Source organism: Oryza glaberrima, chromosome 4, assembly GCF_000147395.1.
Source record: "Oryza glaberrima chromosome 4, OglaRS2, whole genome shotgun sequence".
Lineage (NCBI taxonomy): Eukaryota > Viridiplantae > Streptophyta > Magnoliopsida > Poales > Poaceae > Oryza > Oryza glaberrima.
In genome coordinates this window covers 9,545,409-9,567,613 of record NC_068329.1, presented here as the reverse complement: position 1 = coordinate 9,567,613, position 22,205 = coordinate 9,545,409, and the positions used below count along the sequence as shown (strand labels likewise).

The 22,205-nt window shown below is 40.2% G+C and overlaps 1 protein-coding gene across 1 annotated transcript; it reads right to left on the bottom strand.

Annotated features, from left to right (window-relative positions):
- Window positions 1-8,669: 8,669 nt before the first annotated feature.
- Window positions 8,670-16,542, bottom strand: LOC127769726 (uncharacterized). The gene is made up of 4 exons (XM_052295349.1): window positions 16,327-16,542; window positions 14,359-14,487; window positions 9,094-9,812; window positions 8,670-8,832 (listed from the first exon to the last, which is right to left on the bottom strand). The coding sequence occupies exons 1-4, from the start codon at window positions 16,540-16,542 to the stop codon at window positions 8,670-8,672; spliced, it is 1,227 nt and encodes a 408-aa protein (XP_052151309.1).
- Window positions 16,543-22,205: the final 5,663 nt, after the last annotated feature.

Below are 22,205 nucleotides of genomic sequence, written 5' to 3'. Positions count from 1 at the left end.
AGAAGACGTCGTCGTCGTCCCTCAAGCCGAAGTGGTAGCTAGCCATCGAAGGAATTCGTGCAAGCAAGTGATGTAAAGAAGTGATTGTTAGATATTTAATATAAGACTGTTAGACTTAACATACATGATTATTACAATTTTAATATAAGATTGTTATCGATTTAATATAATATTGTTAGACTTAGCATATATGATTGTTACAGATTTAATATAATATTGTTAGACTTAGCATATATATATGACCATTACAATTTTAATATAAGATTAGTAGCGATTTAATATGAGATTAGTAGAGATTTAATATAAGATTGTTATACTTAGCATATATATATGATTATTACAATTTTAATATGAGATTAGTAGCCATTTAATATAAGATTGTTAGACTTAGCATATATATATATATGATTATTACAATTTTAATATAAGATTAGCCGCGATTTAATATGAGATTAGTAGAGATTTAATATAAGATTAGTAGCGATTTAATATAAGATTGTTATACTTAGCATACATATATGATTCTTACAATTTTAATATGAGATTAGTAGCGATTTAATATAAGATTGTTAGACTTAGCATATATGATTATTACAATTTTAATATAAAATTATTAGAGATTAAATATAAGATTGTTAGAGATTTAATATAAGATTGTTAGACTTAGCATATATATATATATGATTATTACAATTTTAATATGAGATTAGTAGCCATTTAATATAAGATTATTAGAGATTTAATATAAGATTAGCATAGTTTTAATATTACGGTACGCAAATACATCCTATATATCTAACAAATATTTTTTGTATGCACAGATGGCTGATCGCGATGAGGAACAGATACTATACGATACAATCGTACAGGGAAGCAGCCAGTACTGGAACGGAGGAGAGGGGAACGAGGATCCAAACCAGTACTTGAACGAGGAGGGGAACGTGGAGAGGGATGCGGAGGGGAATGAGGAGGGGAACGATGAGGAGGAGGCTAGTGGTAGTCATCCCTCTGCTGGACAGAAGAGGGCATGCGGACAACGAGGTGCCGCGAAGAAGATAGAGGGTCGGCACATCATAACTGAGGTGGACGAAGACGGCCGACCTAGTGCCCCAGCAGAAGCAGCCAAAAATTTTGTACGCCACAGCGGTTGGGTTTTGAGGGACAACGTGCCTGTTAGCACGGTGTACTGGCGCAGAACAAGGCACGCGGGGATAATGACAGCTTTATCCCAGACTCAGAGAAAGAAATGCTGTGGACCACAATGCTCGAGACGTTCACGCTACCCGCGGGTACGGAGAACATAGTGAAACAGTGGACTCTGAAGAAAATGGCAGAACAGTTCCAGAGCTTCAAGGGAGATCTCTACAAGAAATACATCCTGAACGGACTAACACCGAACTTCGACGTATTCCCAAAGCTAAGGGATCATTGGGATGAGTTCGTTGCTTACAAGACAGGGCAACAAGGGCAAGCGATGATGGCCAGAAACAAAGACAATGCCGCCAAGAAGAAGTACCATCACCACTTGGGGTCAGGCAGATATAGCGTCGCAATGCCGAAGTGGGAGGAGATGAAGGCAAGTTTGATTGAGAGGGGTATCGAACCGGCCACCGCTAAATGGCTTGATCGATCGAAGTTTTGGTACTATGCTCACAGTGGAATGCTTAACCCAGTTGATGGCTCCGTTGTCTTCAGCGATCAGATACGCGAGGCTGCCAGTTGACTAACGGACGCAGTGGTAGCCTCTTCTCAGGGCACATTCCGACCCGACAGAGAGAGGGATGAGCTGCCACTCGCCCTACAGACTCCCGAGCATCCAGGACGAACACGAGGGAAAGGCGTGATTCCCTTGAAGATTGGATTTAAGGAGGACATCCACACGTACAGGAGTCGGATGAGGAGCAAGAGAGATACCGAGGCGAAGATTGCAGATCTTGAGTACAGGGTATTGAGCTACGAGCTCAGCATGCAAGAGGAGGTGGCAAGGAAGGTGGATGAACGTATGGCCGCACATCGGTCCTAGGATCCCCAGCCGTACATTCATCCTACAATGGTCAGCCCATCAGGCAATCGTAGCAGCTGCGCCTCAACAGGGCAGGTCGGATCACAGAGCATGGACGCCATGCAAACCCAGGACGAAACCACCTGCCCCATTGATGAGATCACGCAGCGGACACCATGTGAGCTGCATATTCCCATCAAGAACTTATCAATCAAGGTATGCTCGTAGTTTGATGATTTTTGACTTGTACATTCCGCAAGTTGCTGCTTAGGTTGATTACCAATAGATAACCTCTCATCACGTGAAGGTGGCGTCGGGAATGGCCATCCCAACAGACCCTTTCGGGACTTACCACTGCAGGCCGATTCCAGCAGGATACTCGAGGGTCGAAGTTGAGTTGGTGGAAGCCGCGTATGAGGACCTCGAGTTGGACTACCCAGGAGGAGACGGTGAGACGCATCTACGAGACACAAGCCACGCCATCATACTATGGCGCAAGCGGTACATCATCCTTCCTGGGCGACAAGCGGCGTCTTGTGCACCATCTCCTCCGGCTCCGCCATCTCCTCCTGCACCATCTCCTCCGGTTCCTCCGCCACGTCCTCCTGTACCATCTCCTCCGACTCCTCCGCCACCTCCTACTGCACCATCTCCTCCGGCTCCTCCGGCTCCTCTGCCTCCTCCGCCTCCACCGTGTCCGCCTGCACATCCCAAGACAAGGTCTCGCCAAGCTCCACCGCCTGCCCGCACAAGGGCAACGAAGAAGGCGAAAGTTGACGCCACCAAAAACAAGGAGCCACCGTACGATTGCAGTCAAGAGGAGCTTGATGCTTATGTGGTAGGAGAGGTGAAGAGGCAACTCAAGCCTCGGTGTCCTGAAAAGAAGATACCTATTGACCCGAGCGTGAAGAACTTCTTCAAGGGAATGTCCACAACAAACAAGGAGGCGTTACAGATATCGGACTATGACTGAACACTTCAGAGAGCCTATCACAAGAAGTCCAAACCAGTCCCTCAGCTTGGAGAACAACCAAACCAAGATGTCGAGCCGTTGGTGACCGGCGAAGATTTTGGCATAACGGAATTCATTTCAGACACCGGTCTAACTGTGGATCAGTTGGTTGGAGGCGCACCAATCCCGAAGGTGGAAGTGGCATACAAGTTTGAACTCGGTAAACCGCTTGTCAAACCTTAACAGCTGCAGTCCTTACCGACACAGATGTACAAATTCCATGAACGGTACATGGAAATGAGCGCCAAGGGTAGAGAGATGTTCGGAGCGAGGATCAGAAACCCCGACTTCTTGCAAGGAGAAGATGTTCTCTGGATCCATTTCAAGGATCTCTTCGATCTGTACCAGTTGGACGCCCTCGACGTCTCTCTTCTGAGCGCATGGATTTTGTGAGTATCTTTGAGTTTGATTTGTTTCGTTCAATAATTAGCTCCTGGCATATATGTAAGCAATAATACTTTCCTTTCATCGTTGTAGAATGGAGATTCAAAGGGCCCAACGGCGGAGGGTCTACGATACTGGGTTCATCGACCCTCGGAAAATCAACACCGAAATGATCGACAAGCACGAGAAAGACACAGAGGACAATCTCGTCCATCTCCTAACGCAGCAGCATTTCAAGACGTGCATACTACTGCCGTACAACACAGAGTGAGTTTTTATTGTCGTTCGAACAAATTTCGTTCCCATACATATAGCATGTACATTTTCGATCATATATATCTCATCTCACGCATATTCTAGATTCCACTGGGTCCTGTTATTCTTCGACTTGGACGCATGCAGAGTCACTGTGTACGACTCAATGAATAAAGAGGAGAAGATTTTTGACAAGGTCTTCAAACTGATAGACAGGTAATATAATACCATCTATTCCAAAGTCGCGGGGAATCTATTGCTATTATGTTGATCTCAGGTAATAGTTAATTAATCATAGCTTGCAACTGCATATGTAGGGCTTGGGATCGGTTCCGTCAATTGGTCCGCGGGACTTGGAAAGAAAAACTTGGATGGAGGTTTCATTTTCCAGTGAGTACATGCATGATCCAAAATTATATTGAATTGAATCTCTAATTACAGTTAATATAAATAGTATATTAAATCTCTCATCGTTTCTCATGTAGTGTGCAAAGCAGGACTAGAGAACTAACTTATGCGGCTACTACGTATGCGAGTATGCCCACTGCTTATCAAACCAAATATGCACAACACGAGAGCTCGATGTACGTATACATAAATCATTCAAAATTTCATTACTCGATTTGTTAAGTTGTTTATTAATTTCATATATTGATACGTCATTATTTTTCGAATGATAGCGTATTCACATGAGGGATAATCTCCCACACAAGGATTTTATCACGGCTGTTCAAGAACAACTGATGGGATTCATCAACGAAGAAGTCCTTAATCCCGACAGTGAATTCTACTACGACGGATAGACAATTCATAACGTCGGTCCTTCCTCTTCTGACATAACGCCAACGTCGAAGTTGTAGCTATAGCTACCGAGCAAATGAATTGTACTATATGTATATTTATATATGTACACATTTACTTTTGTGTTAATATATATTTTGGTAACATATATATATGCACATAAAATGTTAAGTGCTTTAAATTATACATATGTGTGTGTAATATATGATTTATACATACACACACATATATATATGCCTATATATTATGCATATATATGTATTGTAACATATATATATATATATATACATATATATATATATATATATATATATAATCAACCATGCAGCAAACAGGGCCATGCAAATAAAAAAAATGGTGCACCGATCTTTAGTCCCGGTTGGTAACACAAACCGGGACTAAAGATGGTTTGGCCCGCCACGTGGCTGATCGATCTTTAGTCCTGGTTGGTAACACGAACCGGGACTAAAGATCGATCTTTAGTCCCGGTTATTTCACCCGGGACTAAAGATAGCTATCTTTAGTCCCGGATTCGTAGTCCCGGTTGGACAACCGGGACTAAAGGGGGGTTACCAACCGGGACTACAAACGGTTTCTCCACCAGTGGTTACTCATAAAATTTAATATATTCTTAATATCTATAGAAGGGAACCAACACCTATTATATACCAAAAGTAAATTAAACTTCCTACAAACGCCTCTAAGTCATAACATGGCATTCCTACAAACACAACTAAACCACCACATGTCACCGTCTAAACTTACGGTAATTTTCATTTAAATTGGCGGACCCATAATTTTAGACTTAGGTATATTTGTAATACTTTCCTCATCTATACACGAGAAAATATGAACGGTTGGTTTAAAAAAAACAAAAAAGAACATAAGCACATAGAGTGTATGATTTGGAACAAAAAGGTATGGCTCGCCGAAAGAAAAAAACATACCCACATACATACGGTTGAAAAGGTAAAGCCACATGTAAAAAAATATAAAAGCAAAAAATACATACGTAGTATCATCTAAAAAGTCAAATAAAATTTTCTAGCATAAACGATAGAGCAAAAAACATACGTACGTAATACCATTGAAAAAAATTGATGTAAAATAGAATTTTTTTTCACCATACAAAGATAAAATATATTATTCCATAGACATATGTAGTTAAGATATATCTATAATACAAATATAAAATATCAAATCAACGGTCTATAAACATTCACATTTTAAAATATTTTTATAATATATATCCAATTTATGATATTTGTTGTATTCCTTTAATTAAATGAAGTATTGATGTATTATAAAAATTATATAGTGTTCATAAATACATCACGACACATGGGTTGACAAATAATAATTAATGTTAAGATAATTTCCGAAAAATTTCACGTCATATTTTAGGGTGTAAAAAATCCCCTTAAAAATATACAACGCTAATTTAAATATATATCTATAAAGAAGAACAATAAAATTTAGTTGTGTTTTTTTAACTAGATATGACTTAATTTTGATTTATTTAATATTTATATTGTGAAAGTGGTTTTTAGAATTTCTCAAAACTACTAATAAGTAGCATACATGGTACATAGATGTAAAAAAAATCATCAAAATATTTTCAGCAAATAACCTTGCACCCTTTATCCATCATGAGATTTATTATCATATATGTATGTTTTTTTCTTTGCCAAATAGTTTTGGCAACAAATAAACAATCAAAATGTGCATTAAACTACTCATGTTTTATTTTATTAGTTAAGGAATTCCAACATGTCAGATACAATTGATGGATGTATGTGATACACCCCATCGACGTGACTATAAGTATACTCCCACAAATTAGTTACTATAAAAAAGTTTTAAAAAGTAAATACATACTTCAAATTAATAAAGGTGTCTCATGTGATTATCAACAACAAGTGTTGAAAACAAAACCGAGCACTAAACTATACATATTTTTCAAAATATAAATAATAATTGGTGCTATGGAGATCACCTTGATGGTATGTCTCTTTAGCTATATTTTTTAAGTACTGCCAAATGATTAACCTTGCTTATCTATACCATAAATAGTTGAGTAGCAATGATTAACACTATAAACAAATGGTGTCTACTCTATACTGCAAATCTACTCAAAACCTTAGAAAAAATACTATTTTGATCACCTTCATCTTATCTTTTTCCTTCTCGACCTGAAGAGAACCAAGCATAGACAATAGAGTTTGCTATGCTGCATACATATGACTGAGTTGAGGTGACTCCATTGGAGGCCACCATCACCAATAGTGCTCAATTTACTACTTACCGATCAATACTCCACGAGGGTGTGATAGTGAATTAGACATTAAAATTGTGCTCCAGGCTAGTCTAGGTGGGCACTCATATATCGATACGAGACCGCATGTTTCAAGGCAACAGAGAAAGTATGTCTTGCCTATATAATCGGCTTCACCCTATAAAGGGGCATTTATGTATAACTTTAACGATGCTATCCTATTAATTGGTACAAGTGGTACTTTTAGAATATTTATATATATGGATTTGAAAATAAGTGAGACACAAACAATTAGGTCTATTGGATATTTTAGTGTATTAATGATGTATTAGGCTTATTTTGTTGGTACATATGCAGTTTCATCTATTAATAGGTACTCAAATGTTAAACATTGATAATGAGTTGAAGTGACAATAAGGAAATTTATATGTAACAGGGACAAAGTTAAATTCTTTAATATGGGCGACATCCTCATCTTTTAAATATATTAAATTCTACATTCTATTTCATGGCGTAGAAATGGTGCGATATGACTTATTTTAGCATTGTTTTCATTAAACAATAAATAATATGTCCGCACATCTGCGCATGCTTCCTTCCTAGTTTCATCGAAGCTCTTTAGATCTATACACGAATCTATTGACATAACTCCTGGAGTTAAATTTAGGGGTTGGAGCTCTACTGAACAGGCCCTAAATTAATATACAATTTAGACTTCTATATATACACAAGTATTTTGATTACTTGTTGGTAATAATCTTTAATGTCTGGTTTGTTTTTTCAAACATTATATGTCCTATGAATTTCTACACAGGGAGTACATAGCTAGCTAGTTAGGATCTCAACATATGAAACATGACCATTTACCTGTACAACGTAGTTGCCGAATTGGTCTATAGCCAGCTCGAGAACGCCTTCCACAATTTCAGACATGAGCCCTTTCAGTATCTCTGGATCATCACACCACTCCAACACCCTCTACAGAGAAATTGAACCAACACCAATTAATTAATTAATTAATGCAATGATCAACTCATTAATTAAAAGCATGCATACATTTATGCATACCATATATGGAAAATAATTAAAAAAATGAAGAGCATATATATCTATCAACCTGGATGACACGACATCCGTAGGGATGCGTGGATAAAACCATGGCCTTCCAGTAGAAGCTTGCATGGATTAGTTTTATATATTTAGGTGGTACACACTGCAAACATTTCTACACAACGTGATTGCCGTTTTGATCATATACACACTGCATCAAATTTCTGCCAACCTCGTTGGGCATCTCTATCCTCTGATCCATATCACTTACTTCGAAAGCTTGATTAATTAAAGCACACACTGGATCAATTTTCTATGAAGAAAATTATATAAAGTATAGTTTAATTAAACATTAATTTAAAGCCTCACGTCAAAATTATACATTACACATATTAATTAATTAAAGAAGAATCCATGAAACACCTTAAATAGTATTATATATACCAAGAAATAAAACGGAAAGCTAGTTTAGCTAGTTCTTGAAATCAAACAAACTTATATCAACATTACAGAAGATTGCCCTCTAACAATAAACACGAGCTCTATAATCATTTTGAGATGGAAACAAAGGTATATAATGCATATGCCTGAATTTACTTTGAAATAACCTAGCAAATGTGGTGCAAAAGTAGCTAGTTATAGTGTACGTTCAGATTTTACCTTCTGGATCACTCGACATCCATACATCTGAAGGCTCAAGGCTACCACACGACCAGTTAGTTTACCGATGAGTTCCCTTCTGTAGAAGGTAGGTCCATACCCAAGAAGCTGAAAGGGTAAAATAAAAAGCTCAGATAAGTTCCACATTTTCATTATTTTTTGTAAAAAGTTTAAAATGTATATTCATGATGTAATAATCAATAACAAATATTTTTGTTTGAAAATAACTGTCAATTTCCATTTGGGAAAACCTTCTGGACCACGTAGTTGGCAAAAACATCAATAGCCAACATGTGGGCATGAGGAACAATTTCTTCATACACCATAGCTAACTCTGCCGGTGTTGCTCTCTCAAGCTTATGTTGTATGAAACGGCTTCCAAGCGGATCAATGCTGCATATACAAAATACAAAAAGTGAAATTAGGAAATGCTGCTGCCGAATAAACCAACTTTAAGATGGGATAAGATGCTCGATAAGGCATGAGGTTCAATATCATAATAGTTTCTTCGTAGTAACGCCAACGAATCTCATCTAAGCAAGATATGATTCAAACAACACATGGCACCACAAAATTCATATTCTTACCGAGAAGCTAATTTAAACAACCACACTATAAGTAAAACACTAAAAGTTGCATGAGTTATGTGTGCACCTGAAAGCACTTAGATGGCCCCTGATGTTGATGAGTCGCATGGAATTGTTCTCTGGATTCTTTGCTTGTTCAAGCAAGAAATGGAACTCAGAATTCATGTTGTTCAGTGTGTTGATCTGTCCATTGGTTTGAGGAAACCCAGAAACATTTTGAGGTCCACGAGTAACTGCATTTTCTGGATATCTCATGGAATATGACATCTCTGCAGTTTGGGCATAGTGGTTCCACATTGTCTCAATAGATTGATGCATGACGAGGTTGGAAAGGATCTGCTGATTTGGGTCATGAAATGCACGGATATATGAAATTACACGTGCAAGATGACCCCCATGCAGTTGTGTTCCCCACTGTGAAGTTAGACCTCCTACAACATCAACTACTTCTATTGCTTGAGAACCTAAAAGCTGTGAACCTACACCAAAACTTGATGCAAACGTCATTATATGCTCCTGAGGTTCCAACTCAGCAGTTTCTATCCCATTGTTGCCCAATTGGTTCATGTTTAGGTTCTCATTCATTGTTTGTTGATAGAATTGATTGTTCTCTTCGGCTTCGGGAAAATATGGTGGTAGGTCAAAATCTTCGTCTCCGAGTACTAGTTGTGTGAAAGTTGGTCCCTCCCTCGTATTAGTAGGGACTTGTGTTTGCATTGTCGAGCTGTTGCTATCTCTGTCCATGTCAGCATTTGCAAGCACCTTCTGATAACTTGAATTATAACCCTGAAAGAAGGTAGACAATTAATACATGGATATCTTTTATAAATATTAGCAATAATATGTACATCAACCAAACTACTGGAGAAGGAACCACGAACAACACACATGCTAGTTTCAATAGGCAATAGTAATTCTTCGCTAAGATACATGCCCCTCTATGATATTTTTGCTAACCACTCACTTGGACCATATCCAATACTAAATCAAAGTAACAAACGTTCCTTTGTAAATTCTTAAGTTTATTTTTTAAGATAATGGATATGATTTGCATCTCCAGCTTTTGCCATAAGGCACAAATCCAATAAGTTCTTTGAATAAAAAGGGAAAAATAGACATGAGGTGATGGGACAAACCTCCAACTTCCTATTATTTACTAGTGCTAATAGAGTCACATTGATCTTACAGTTTGGGATGTTGGTATGTCAACATAATGATAGAAATTTGTTTCAAAGAACTCTAGCATACTCTAATTGCATTTAAACCTATAATAGTTAGGGCATCCTAGTGGTGATTCAATCTATCAAATGAAAGGGGACCCACCATATATTAATTCCCTTTTCAATCTAGCATGGGACCCATGCACAATTAATTGTAATGGTTAGGAAGAAAGTAGTCTTCTCGTAATGCATACACTCGTATTTAGTCTTAGACTGGATGGGCCTTCTCCGTCGACCTAGCACCATACGTCACACTCCCATTATTGCCCTTCTAATCTCGCATAATTTTGTTGTTATTAGTTAGGACTAGGGATAAGGAAAGCGGATTAGCTTTATGTATTATTTCCTCAATCAATGAGAATTATTGCATGATCATTTGCACTATCATTTAATCCATATTTAGCATTGGTCTACAATCACCTATGATTGTTGTGATAATATGGTCAATTTGCCTATTTCTATGGTATTGTGGTAACACAACATTAGAGCACATTGTGATGGATCAGTCAGCCAACATTAACTCCTTATAGGTGTGCTCTAATGCCTACATGCCATAACAATGCTCTTGTTAGCCTATGTATTAATACGACGTGCTTTTCCTAACTGATGACTTGTGGCATATATATGGCCTTAGTTTAGTACATGTGTACTATATATCTATTAGTTTGACACTTCGCTCTTTCACAATGGTAATAGGAAGAGGGTGGGGGAATACGGTCAACAAAGAGAGCTCTTGACTTCGCTGGTGGTCAAGATTAGAGCTTCGTCCAACGACATAAATGAGTTGCATGTGAAGAGGAAGATGCACTTATTCTTTGAGTATGCTCATTCCCATCTAGTTTACCCGCATATTCAATCGGTTGGTGGCCCCTATATCAAGTGCGGCGTGTATGGAAACAAACTTATGTTAGAAGGATGAGTTACAAATTGTTTCCTACAAAATACACTCATAGAATTTGGATGGTCAAAATACACTCACTTAATAAATATTGGGATTTATGGTCCTCGTGGCATATACATCCACCATATTGCGTCGGATATAGCGACATAAGTGTGACTTGGATAGGCATGTGCTTCCAACATTTTATCTGAAAACATGGAATTGTACAGTAATCAAGTATATACTCTTATCATGATGCACCCACCCATATTTACTATTTTAATTCATTTCATATTTCACACTGATCAGTGCTAAACAAGATCGTGGCAATGATATGGTTGATTTTGCTTAACTCCGAGACATTATGCTTGAGCATTGTGGTGGATTGTTACGATGGCATACTCAGCCCACATGACTCAACGGAGGTTGGCTTGAATGCTTGCATGTTGTAATATTGCTCTTGTTAGCCCATGTGTTGTTGTGACGTGCTCTGCTTAACAATTGGTTTGCACTAAGCATGGCTATGTCTACAGTTAGGTATGCTTGCTAAATACAGTAGTTCGATACTCTGACCTCTCATGGTGGTAATAGGAGGAGGGAGAGGGGATACATGGTCGACAAAGAGAGCTTTTGATTCTGCGGGTGGCCAAGATGAGATCAGCTTTGTGTCTGATGACACACAAATGAGTTGAATACGAAGGAGGGAAGAGTCACTTTTTCTTTGAGTGCTCACTCGCATCTGGTTTACCCGAATAATAAATTGGTCATTGTGGACAATATCGAGTGTGGCATGCAGGCAAACAAACTAATGTTGGCAAGGACGAGTTACATAAGTTACAAGAGTTTTCCTACAGCTCATAGAATTTGGATCATTTGAAGCAACCCCACTTAACGGATATTGGGACTAATGTCATTCGATAGCATACACATCTTGTATTGCATCTGATAGATCAACATGAATGTGACTTTACGCTACTGGTTTTTACATTTCACCTGAAATTTTGTGATGGTATTCTTATCACAATACATCCATTCTTATTTAGTTATTTACTTTTCTGTTTTTGGCATAGATTTGTTCTAACACAAGATCATGGTAACTCCAAGGCATCATTTGTTGAGCATCACGACGAAACATTGTGATGGCATACTCAAATTGCATGACTCGCCGGAGATGTACTCGAACGCCTGTATATTGTAATCTGCTCTTGTTAGACCATGTGCAATTGTGACATGCTCGAACTGTCAACTTGCACCAAGCATGTCTATGCATGGCAGTAGTTGAGTATGCTTTCTATATCTAGCAGTTTGATACTCTGACCTCTCTAGTGGTAGGAGGAAGAGGGAATACATGGTTGATAAAAATAACTCATGACTTTGCCAATGGTCAAGATGAGAGCTTTTGCATCCAATGATACAAATGAGTTGAATGTGAAGGGGAAGAAGCATTTGTTCTATAAATTTGCTCATTCCCTTCTTCTTTACTCAAACATTAAATTGGTCAGTGTGGCCAATATTGAGTGTGGCCTGTGTTACAAACAATTTTCTAGACAAAAACAACCCATAAAATTAATTTGGATAATTTGAAGGAACCTCACTTAAGAAACATTGTGATGGTCATCAGTGTCATACACATTTGCTATATTGCATCCGATATATCAACATGAGTGTGATTGGAAACACGTGCTTCCAAAGTTTCACCCAAAATCTTACAACGGTATAGGAATTAACAAATTGCACTAACTTATATTTACTTATTTAGTGCCATATTTAGCACTAATCGATTACATGTCATGTTAATTACATGGTTGACTTGCACGCTTAACTCCGAGGCATCATGCTTGAGCGTCGTCACAGGATGTGGTGATGGCTTACTCAAGGCACGTGACTCACTAGGAGTGTGCTTGAACACCCACACGTTTTAATATCTCTCTTGTTAGCCCATGTGTCATTGCAGCGTCCTTTGACAAACTGCCAACTTATGTTAGGCCCGTCCATTATACGCCTGCTATATCTTGTATTGACCTTCCGTGCTAGTAGCAGAGATAGGAGAGAGAATAGTTGGTTTACATATAGAGCTCATGGCACTAGTGCCAGTCGAGATATGAGCTTTGCGTCTACCATCACCAATTGACTTGCAACTATGTCAAAACAAGCTGTTGTCCTTCAACTTATGTGTTCCCATTTGGTTTTCCCATAATTTGGCTAGCGTGGCCATTGTTGGAAGGTGTGTTACGTGATACTAAGTCGTACCAAGTATGGGTAACCTGTTTCCGTAGGTACATTTGTACTTCTATGAGTCTTTTTTGGATAAATGAATGGGGGTGACTAACAAAGCCGAAGCTTTGTAGAGATAAAGAGGGGGTCATGGCCCCCTCCAGCTTTACAATAATCATAATAAGGTCCTTTTAACCTTTACTATTTTAGTATTAACCAAATAGCAAAATAATCCCTGCTTTTGAAAGTTTTTTTTTCACATTGGCCTCCTCAAGTATATATTTCTTGGATGGATACCTAGAGCTATGTATCGATCCTCACCGCCAACGTATGTTGTATGGGCAGATAAATCATACATATATGGCATCTGTTGTTGCAGACACATCTAGTTTCTTCCTGACCCATCGTTTTTGCATCCTTCATACAGTTTGACGGTAGACTAAACTAACTGCACCCCGAGCTAGCTAACCCTCTTGTAGCTAGTTATCTCTTGTTTAATTTGAGTAGCCAATTGAAGGGGGCCTAAATTAAAACCCAACTAGGGTATCATCATAGGAAAAGTCCAATTTCACCCTCTCAAATGTAGGTAAGATATAATTTGTATCCATCAACTGCAAAGCTGGGTATATCGACTCCTCCAACTACTAAAAGGCAAAACAACTCCCTCGACTGTTTTGAGCAGTTTTCGCTAATGTGGCATCCACTATGGGCTGGGTGTTTGTTTTTTCCAGTTTAATCGGGTCGGATTCATTGGTTTTATGAAAGATCGGTTTCCGTAGAATGACAACCAAAGAAAGTATGAATAAAACAAAAACCGAGTAAAAAAGACCAAACAAAATTGGTTTGTTTTTTTGGATACGGTTTTTACCGAATAAACCCACCCATCGATCAAACATCCTCTCAACGCACATCACTTGAAGCAAGGCATGGTACCACAGCATGCAAATGCATGGAGCATAGCCAAGGAATGCTATGGGCTCCACCGCCCAAGCTCACAAGAATGAAACACTATACTCACGTTCGAAAATCGTGTGAAATGAGGAGGAGGCCAATTCGCTTGAACCACTCCCGCATCCGACAACTTCAGTTTCGTTGGAGAGCTCGGTTCACAGCAGATGAAGACCGAAGAAACCACCGAACACCAGAACTAGAACAAAACAAAAACCACACCACCAGCCGAACTCTGAAAAAACCGATGTTTTGGTTTGATGATCGATTTTGAGGTTTTTGCCCACCCCTACGTCGACATGGCAGCCCAGTCATCAGACAAATTAAACAATAGATATGGGGCCCATATGTAAGTCACTATCTTATCTTCTTCCTCCACTCCCCACTCCCCTCTCTCTCTCCACGACCATGAGCAGCATCAAAGTTCTTTTGCCACTCACTCCTCACTCCCTAGTCTCTTCTTTTACTACAGCCAGAGAGACAACAATGTCCATCGCATCATTAACGTCATCGCGGTGGATCGTCGATGAGGCGGGGCGGCAAGTGAAGTTGGCTTGCGTCAACTAGTCATCACACTTGAAGCTGGTGGTGACAGAGGGGCTTGGGATGCAACCGGTGGACACCATCACCAGGAAGGTGCTTGCCTTGGGGTTCCTCATGTGGACATACCTACCCTTGATCGTGCTGGCGACCAACCCGACACTGTTGTCACTCAACGTTTGGATGTCGCTCCTGGTCCACAACCATGCTGAAACTATCACTGGCGTCAAGGCGAACAACTCGGGGTTCCTCGACCTCTCGATGATCGAGTCATTTGGGGCCATGGTGGACAGGTTAGGCAAGAACTGTGTCATGCCATGGTGATCCAAGACAACCACGTTAGCGAGTCTAGTTAGTGTTGTGATGATGAACGACAAAAACAACTTCTTTGGCGACTGGTACTTCAACCCCGTCGCATGGTGCAGGGGATGAGCAATATGGCCACGCTTTTCGTCGGTGTCCCCAACGTAGTCGACATGAGTGGCACTAGTGCAACTGCTTTGACGTACGTGCGACCCAAGGAGGTGGAGAACACCAACGAAGTGTGCAGCTGGATGGCGTTGCGCGGCGGGATGGGTTCTTGCTCGACGCCGAGTTCTCGCTCCTCCATGAGTTCGGCCCAGACTCCTGTTGTCGGTTGCACAAGGATGACGGGTACTTCTCCTAAGCCATAGCCATGGCCACTGAGCTTGACCTTGACTGGCGCTCCACATGAGCTATGCGCTGTGGCAGAGAATGGCCAGATGCCCAGACCCACATGGCCCTCACGCAGCACCTGTTGTCGCGACCTCACTGGTGCTGCTCGTGGAGAGAGAGAGAGGGAGAGAGAGGAGAGAAGGGTGCGGTGGTGGAAGAATAAGTGAGGTAGTCACTGACATTGGGGCCAAGTATATTTTTAAATTTCTTTGATGACTAGGCTACCACGTGGACGCCATGTCAGCGAAACCACTGTCAAAAACAGCTGAGGGAGTTGTGTTGCTAGCTTTTAGTAGTTGGAGGCATCGACCCGGATTTACAGTTAAGGCAAATGAAATAGATCAGACCTATTGTTGAGGGAACCAAATTTAACTTATACTTGGTATATTCTTACCTTAATATATTCCTTACACGGTTGGGTACCGCCGCAACCCCCTCCCCCCTAAAAAACCACACCTTTGCTTTTATTATTTACTTAAATTTGTTATATTACATCTTTTTTGTTTTTGCTTGGACGCTCCCTACCTTAGCTTGACAACATTCGTGTCATCGCAGTATATATTTGACTACTTTTTTGTTTTATTTTTTCAGTCATGCCTCGTCCCTTTTTTAAAATTTGATGTTGGGAAGGAGGTAGTATATTATATATTGTCTCTTGAAGAAATTAACTAGCATGCTAATTAAAGTAGTACTCCCTCTGTTTTGTAATATGTGTATATATATATATATATATAATTAACTGGGGCATATATATGGAGTACAAGGATTAATTGATTTTAAAAGCAGGGTCATGCATATTTACCTCGTGCTGTGGCTGTGAGTGCTTGGGTTGCAAGAGGTGGGCTGTAGCTGTACTTGTACCACACGGGAAGCAGACACCATCAGCAGCACCATGTACTGTGTCACTAGTGCTGCTGCCATCAGCAATCTCCTGAGCCGCCTTGTGCTTCATCTTCTTCTGCCTCTCCTCAGTCACTTGCGTTTGTTGTGCCCTTCTTCCACCAGCTGCGTTCTCCATGTCTCGCTCGCACGCCCCTGCCAAGTACAGATTTAATGATGATATTTATGCAACCGGATGATACCGTGTTTAATTTACCACTTGATATAGTGCTCTTGCCTTTTATAACTTCAATCTGAGTTGACAAATTTTTCAAACAATCCTTGTGTTTGATGGTTTTTTTTTCTAACACTTGGTATATTCATGATTTGTTCGATAAACAGATTTGGAAGTTTTGTTCGACCAATAAATCTGCCTACGGAACAAATCATTAGTATATCAAAAGTTAACAAAATAAAAATCAAACATACATATCGTTTGAACACAAACAAAACAAAAACAGCAGAAATTGTCAAGATATATTCTTTTTAGATAGAAAAAAAAGGAGAAGAAAGATCTTTTTTAGGGGAGGCGAAGAGAGAAAATACCAAGCTAATCAAATAACTCTCTCCGTTAAAAAAAAAACCAATCCCATAGATTAATCTGGACACAGTGCTTATCTAAATATGTCCCTATAATTTAATTTTTTTTACCAAAGGATCAATTTTTTTTACAAGGGTGTAGATCTGAAACGAAAAGAAAGGGGAAAAGAGATCCGACCGGCCGGTGAAGATTTAATAAGGGAGAGCGAAAGCAGCAGGTGCGAGTCTGTTTGACCGATGACCGGATGAGAGGATATTATAAGACATACATGCATGAAAATACAATACAATACAGATCCATAGATGGATCAAATAGAACAACCTACGGAGATGATAGACGGACTGGTCCGCCACAACCACACCGGTTTACCTGTCCGCTCGATCGGCCGGCCTGAAAGTAGCTACGAAGAAGCGGCGGCTGGATACCAGCAGCTGCAGTTCGACGCACAAATCGAAGAAATGAGAAAAAGGAAATATGGAGTAGTTGTGGAAATGGAAGAACTAATTAAAAGGAGAGTTGTGAGGAAGATAGATATATAGCTAATAGCTTCAAGTTCAGAACGCGTGTACACATGTTTACTACTTGCCCTTTTTCGCTATACATGCTAGGAAAAGATGGATGTGTACAAAACTCAAAAGGCAGATCGATCAACCGATCGAGCGTGGATGCGTGCCATCTATTGTGTGTATATCATCAGCACAACTATTCTGGCCACGGAGGCTGTGCATGCCATGCCAGGTGTCTACATGCCTAGCTAGCTAACACTTCCCATCGAACTACATGCTCAAAAGAAATAAAGGCTGATGCTGGCGTCGTAGTTAAGCAAATACACCTACACGTATATACTACAAAATGACGCCAACCTTTTTCTTTCCTTTTTCTTCTCTTTCGTGTTGATTTCGGAACGACGCCAACCATCACCTGTAGATGGATACAAACAAAATTTTACAACTCATCGTCTTGCTGGACTAATTTTATTTCTGTTGCGCAAACGACATGAATTCAAAAGTTAAACGCATACATACATATTTGCTGGTGATGACGACTCATTCTTTATTTCTTTTCTTTTCAGCAATATATATCGATCTCACAGGAATACGGGCAGCAATATATATATTTATGGCCAGGTTAGCTGTATCCCGGCCGTATTTATACATGTACAGTAATAACAGTACTGGCTATGAGTAGTAATTAAAACTGCCAGTATATCGCTCGCTGTCGCTGGCATATGGATCGATTTGATACCTATATACTCCATGTATATTGATTAAGCTTGTCTGGACGGTTTAATTTGCACTAAATCGAAATCCGTCCATCGTATCATCATCACATCGATCACCAGACGACGTACGACACGGAATAGCTAGAGAAATCACATACAGCAGGTATTTTATTGCGTTATCTTTTTTTTTTTATCAAGTTGAATCAATAGAGTGATTGTTTTAGATGTAACTATCATCAGAATGGCCAATTTTTTGTCTGGTCAATGTATCTGGCTTTAATAAACAATGGTTATATTGAGAGAAATAAGATTCTTTGGAAGCTTAACATGCTTGCCTCTGAAGATTAAGATCTTTATGTGGTACTTGCTTAATGGGGTAGTGTTAACTATAGATAATTTGGCAAGGAGGAACTGGAATGGGAGTTTGAGATGTTGTTTGTATATGAAGAATGGAACTATTCAGCATCTTTTTATGGAATGCCATTTTGCAAAGTTTATTTGGAGAGCTGTACAGTTCTCTTTTGGTCTTTACCCTCCTAATAGCATATCTCATATTTTTGATGATTGGCTTCTGGGGGTGGACAAGTAAAATAGGAAACTTATTCTCATAGGAGCTTCTGCTATATGTTGGGCTCTATGGTTGAGTAGGAATGATATGATTTTTGACAAATCACCATATGTTTTATATATGCAGGTAATTTTCAGGGCAACGCACTGGCTTAGGTCTTGGGCACTGCTACAAAAGTGTGATGAAGAGGGCGAGCGTTTAAAAGTTACATGTCGTAATTTTGAGGCAATGGTTATGCAACTGTTTACCAATTTTAGATGGAGATTCACAAACAGAATTCAATAATTGTGTACTCCTTATCTTGGTTGGTAGGTGTCTTCTTTTTTATGTGAGAAACTTTTTATTTTATGTGCTACTCTGTAATAATTGGCTATAGCTCGTTGAGCAAAGGCTGGGATATTCTATTCCACTATCTAAAAAAGCTACGCACTACAGAAAACTGAATAATTGGCTGTAGCTCGTTAAGCAAAGGCTGGGATATTCTATTCCACTATCTAAAAAAGCTACACACTACAGAAAACTGAACTGGGCCTGACGGCCGATAATTTTACTGATATACGTGTACAAAGGCTACTATCGTGGAAATTCTAATATTCCATACGAGCCTATACCAACATCAAAGAAATATAATTTTCTTAACGTGGATACACAACTTGACAACTTGTCACAATAATTTGATTATTCTGATGTGAATGAGGCAATCAGTGAAAATAATGGGTTCGCGCTCGGTGGGAGTTGGGCGGGTAGCTATTTTCACTTTGGCACCAGATGGTTGGACATATATCGCCAAAAATTTGGGTACTTTGTTGGCACAAGTAATTTCACCAACATGAATGACCATTGGCAAATTTTCATGTGGATAAAAAAGAGGGAAAAGAACCACTTCACAGTCACCACTCTCCATAATACTATAACCCTTTCTTCACTCTCATCCCAAGTCTTTTCCTTTTCTCATCCCCTCTAGCTTCTTCCTCCTCCCCACTCTAAATCATTCAAATCCACCTATATGTAGGTTTCTCCTCTCGAATCCCCTTCATCTTGTATCTCTCCATTAACTAGGGTTTGCTCCAATATTCATGCGTCGATCTGTAGCTGCAGCCCCCTATGGATTTGCTCCACATCCAGATCTGAAGCTGCAGTCCATCCTTTCCTCATCTCCAACCAGATCAGGAACTCTAGTCCCGAGACTCCGTCGACTCCTCTGGCTCCGGATGCCATCTGTACTAAAATGATCTCTCTATCGGCACGGATTGTTGCTTATTTTTAAATATTATGACAAATTTACAGTTTAATATTAAAAAAGAAAACTGGCTAATCTTCTACCCTATACAAGTTGTTTTATTCATTCATCGTGTGACACATCCAACGATTGAAAATCATCCAAATACATAAGATCCGACGACAGCGAACGCACGCACGCGGGATCACCCAGTACGAGATCGCGCACGTGGGGCCACCGGCCGAAAATCACGCAAGCCAGTAAATTCAGTCGCCGCCCCTTTTCCTTCGCACGCCCAGATCAGTGCTCGCCATGGCCATCCCAGGTTGCTCCCATCTACCTCCCGTCTCTCGCACCCTCTCCCACCTTTGCCGCTGCCAATGCTGCCGCGCGAGGGTGAGGCTGAGTTCGAGGTCACGATGGCCCCTAGCCCGAGGCCATATGCTCCCGTCTCCCCGGAAAAAAAAAAAAGCTCCCGTCTGCCGTTGCTGCCGACGCAGCTGCGTGTACAGGAGAAGGAGGCCGCCACCACCTACTCCAGACTCGCGGTCGACCGCTACAGGACAGGAAACGACGGCAGTGACGGTGGAGCTCCCTATTGAACATGATGATTACGGATTAAAATTGAGGATGATTTAGTGCGGTATTGAATGGGATTTGTTGGGGGAATTGATGCCCACTACACAAGAAACCGGTTTTTGCGATCAATTGAACTTGAGGAGGTCGATCAAGGTGACCGGCGGCGCTAGGGTTCAATAGGAGAGAGAGGAACGGTCGGGTTGGAGGTAGGGGACGCCTCCGACAGGCGGACCCCACGGGGGGCGCACGCGTGCAGCGCACATGCAGCTTAGGCGGCCTGGTGGGCGCGATGGGCCGGCGCGAGGGGGCAGCCCAAAGAGCGGAGAGGAGGGTCGCTGATGGGCTCGTGGCTCGGTTGGGCCGGGAAGGAGAGAAGGGCCGGAGCCAGAGCAGGACTTTATTTTAGTTTTTCTTTATTTTTGAAAACCTGAGAAATGATATTGTTACACTAAAATTATTTATAATGCTCTTAAAATTCTAAAAAATGGTTAAGTGTTTTTTAGCATGAGGAACTTAAAGAAAATTCTCACACATGAATTTGAGTTGAAACTTGATGATATTTAATTGTTGAAGGCTATTTTTTGCATTTTACAATTTATAGAAATAATTTAGACGATAAAATTTTAGGATGATTTTAGGGCGCAACATCATCTTGTGTGTTCTTTGCTGGTGTGTGCGTGATGAAGAAGAGAGCAAGACGTTTCTTCAACGTGATGAAGCGGGCCACGAGTTCAAGCTCACGACACCATTCTCGTAGCTCGAACGCATGCGCGTCCAACGAGTACTCTTCGAGTGACCGATGCCTAACTCGGAAGCCGCCTGGCACTAACGCGGGCACCGTCAACTCGCCAACGCAAGCACGAGCAACAGTGAGAATTTCGTCTTCTTCTTCTTGTTTTTTTTTTTTTTTTTTTTTTGCTATAGTCCTTTCCTTTATGCGTGAGAGGAATGGATTAAAGATTCAATCTTTAACTGGTCTTCTTCAATCAAAGCCATGATTTTTTGTGAGTTGGATTTGAAGGATATGGGTGCTGGTATTTAATACGGGTACAGATAAAATCCGCAAGTGCACGGATATACCGAGGTAGCACTTCCCTTACGGAGTATTCCAAGGGTATCGAATCCAAAGAACATTATGGTCAGATCTTCCTCCAGTTCATCCAAGGACGCCAAGCAAATGATAGGCCAGGATAGAGAGGATTTACTAGTGAGAAACAGTGTTTAGGGAAAGCTTAACTTTAATCCTAACGCAATACTTCAGGCACTGGCAACCCGCTGTTCCCAATGTCGCTCTACTACGTAGCCGTAGCCGGACAGGGAGGACTTAAGTGATCTCAAGGGCTGTCACCACCTCTACACCTACCTCAAACGTACTGTGGATACACAGCAATTACTGGATAACAATTACCTAAACACCACGTCTAAGCAATTAATATCTACTTTAGTGTTTATAACTCACCAAAACAATAACTATATTTTAGTTGATTATAATGAACAATAATCCCGTATGCTATTTAGGAACTAACCAAGAGATAATTCTCACAAGATAAATCTAAATTACTGAAGAAGAATATTTGTCGTAGGCTTTCCGGACCATCCATTATATTTGAGGGATGAAGTGAATAATTCAAGTCATCAAACAAACATAATGAAACATCCGACGCCTCGAGAGA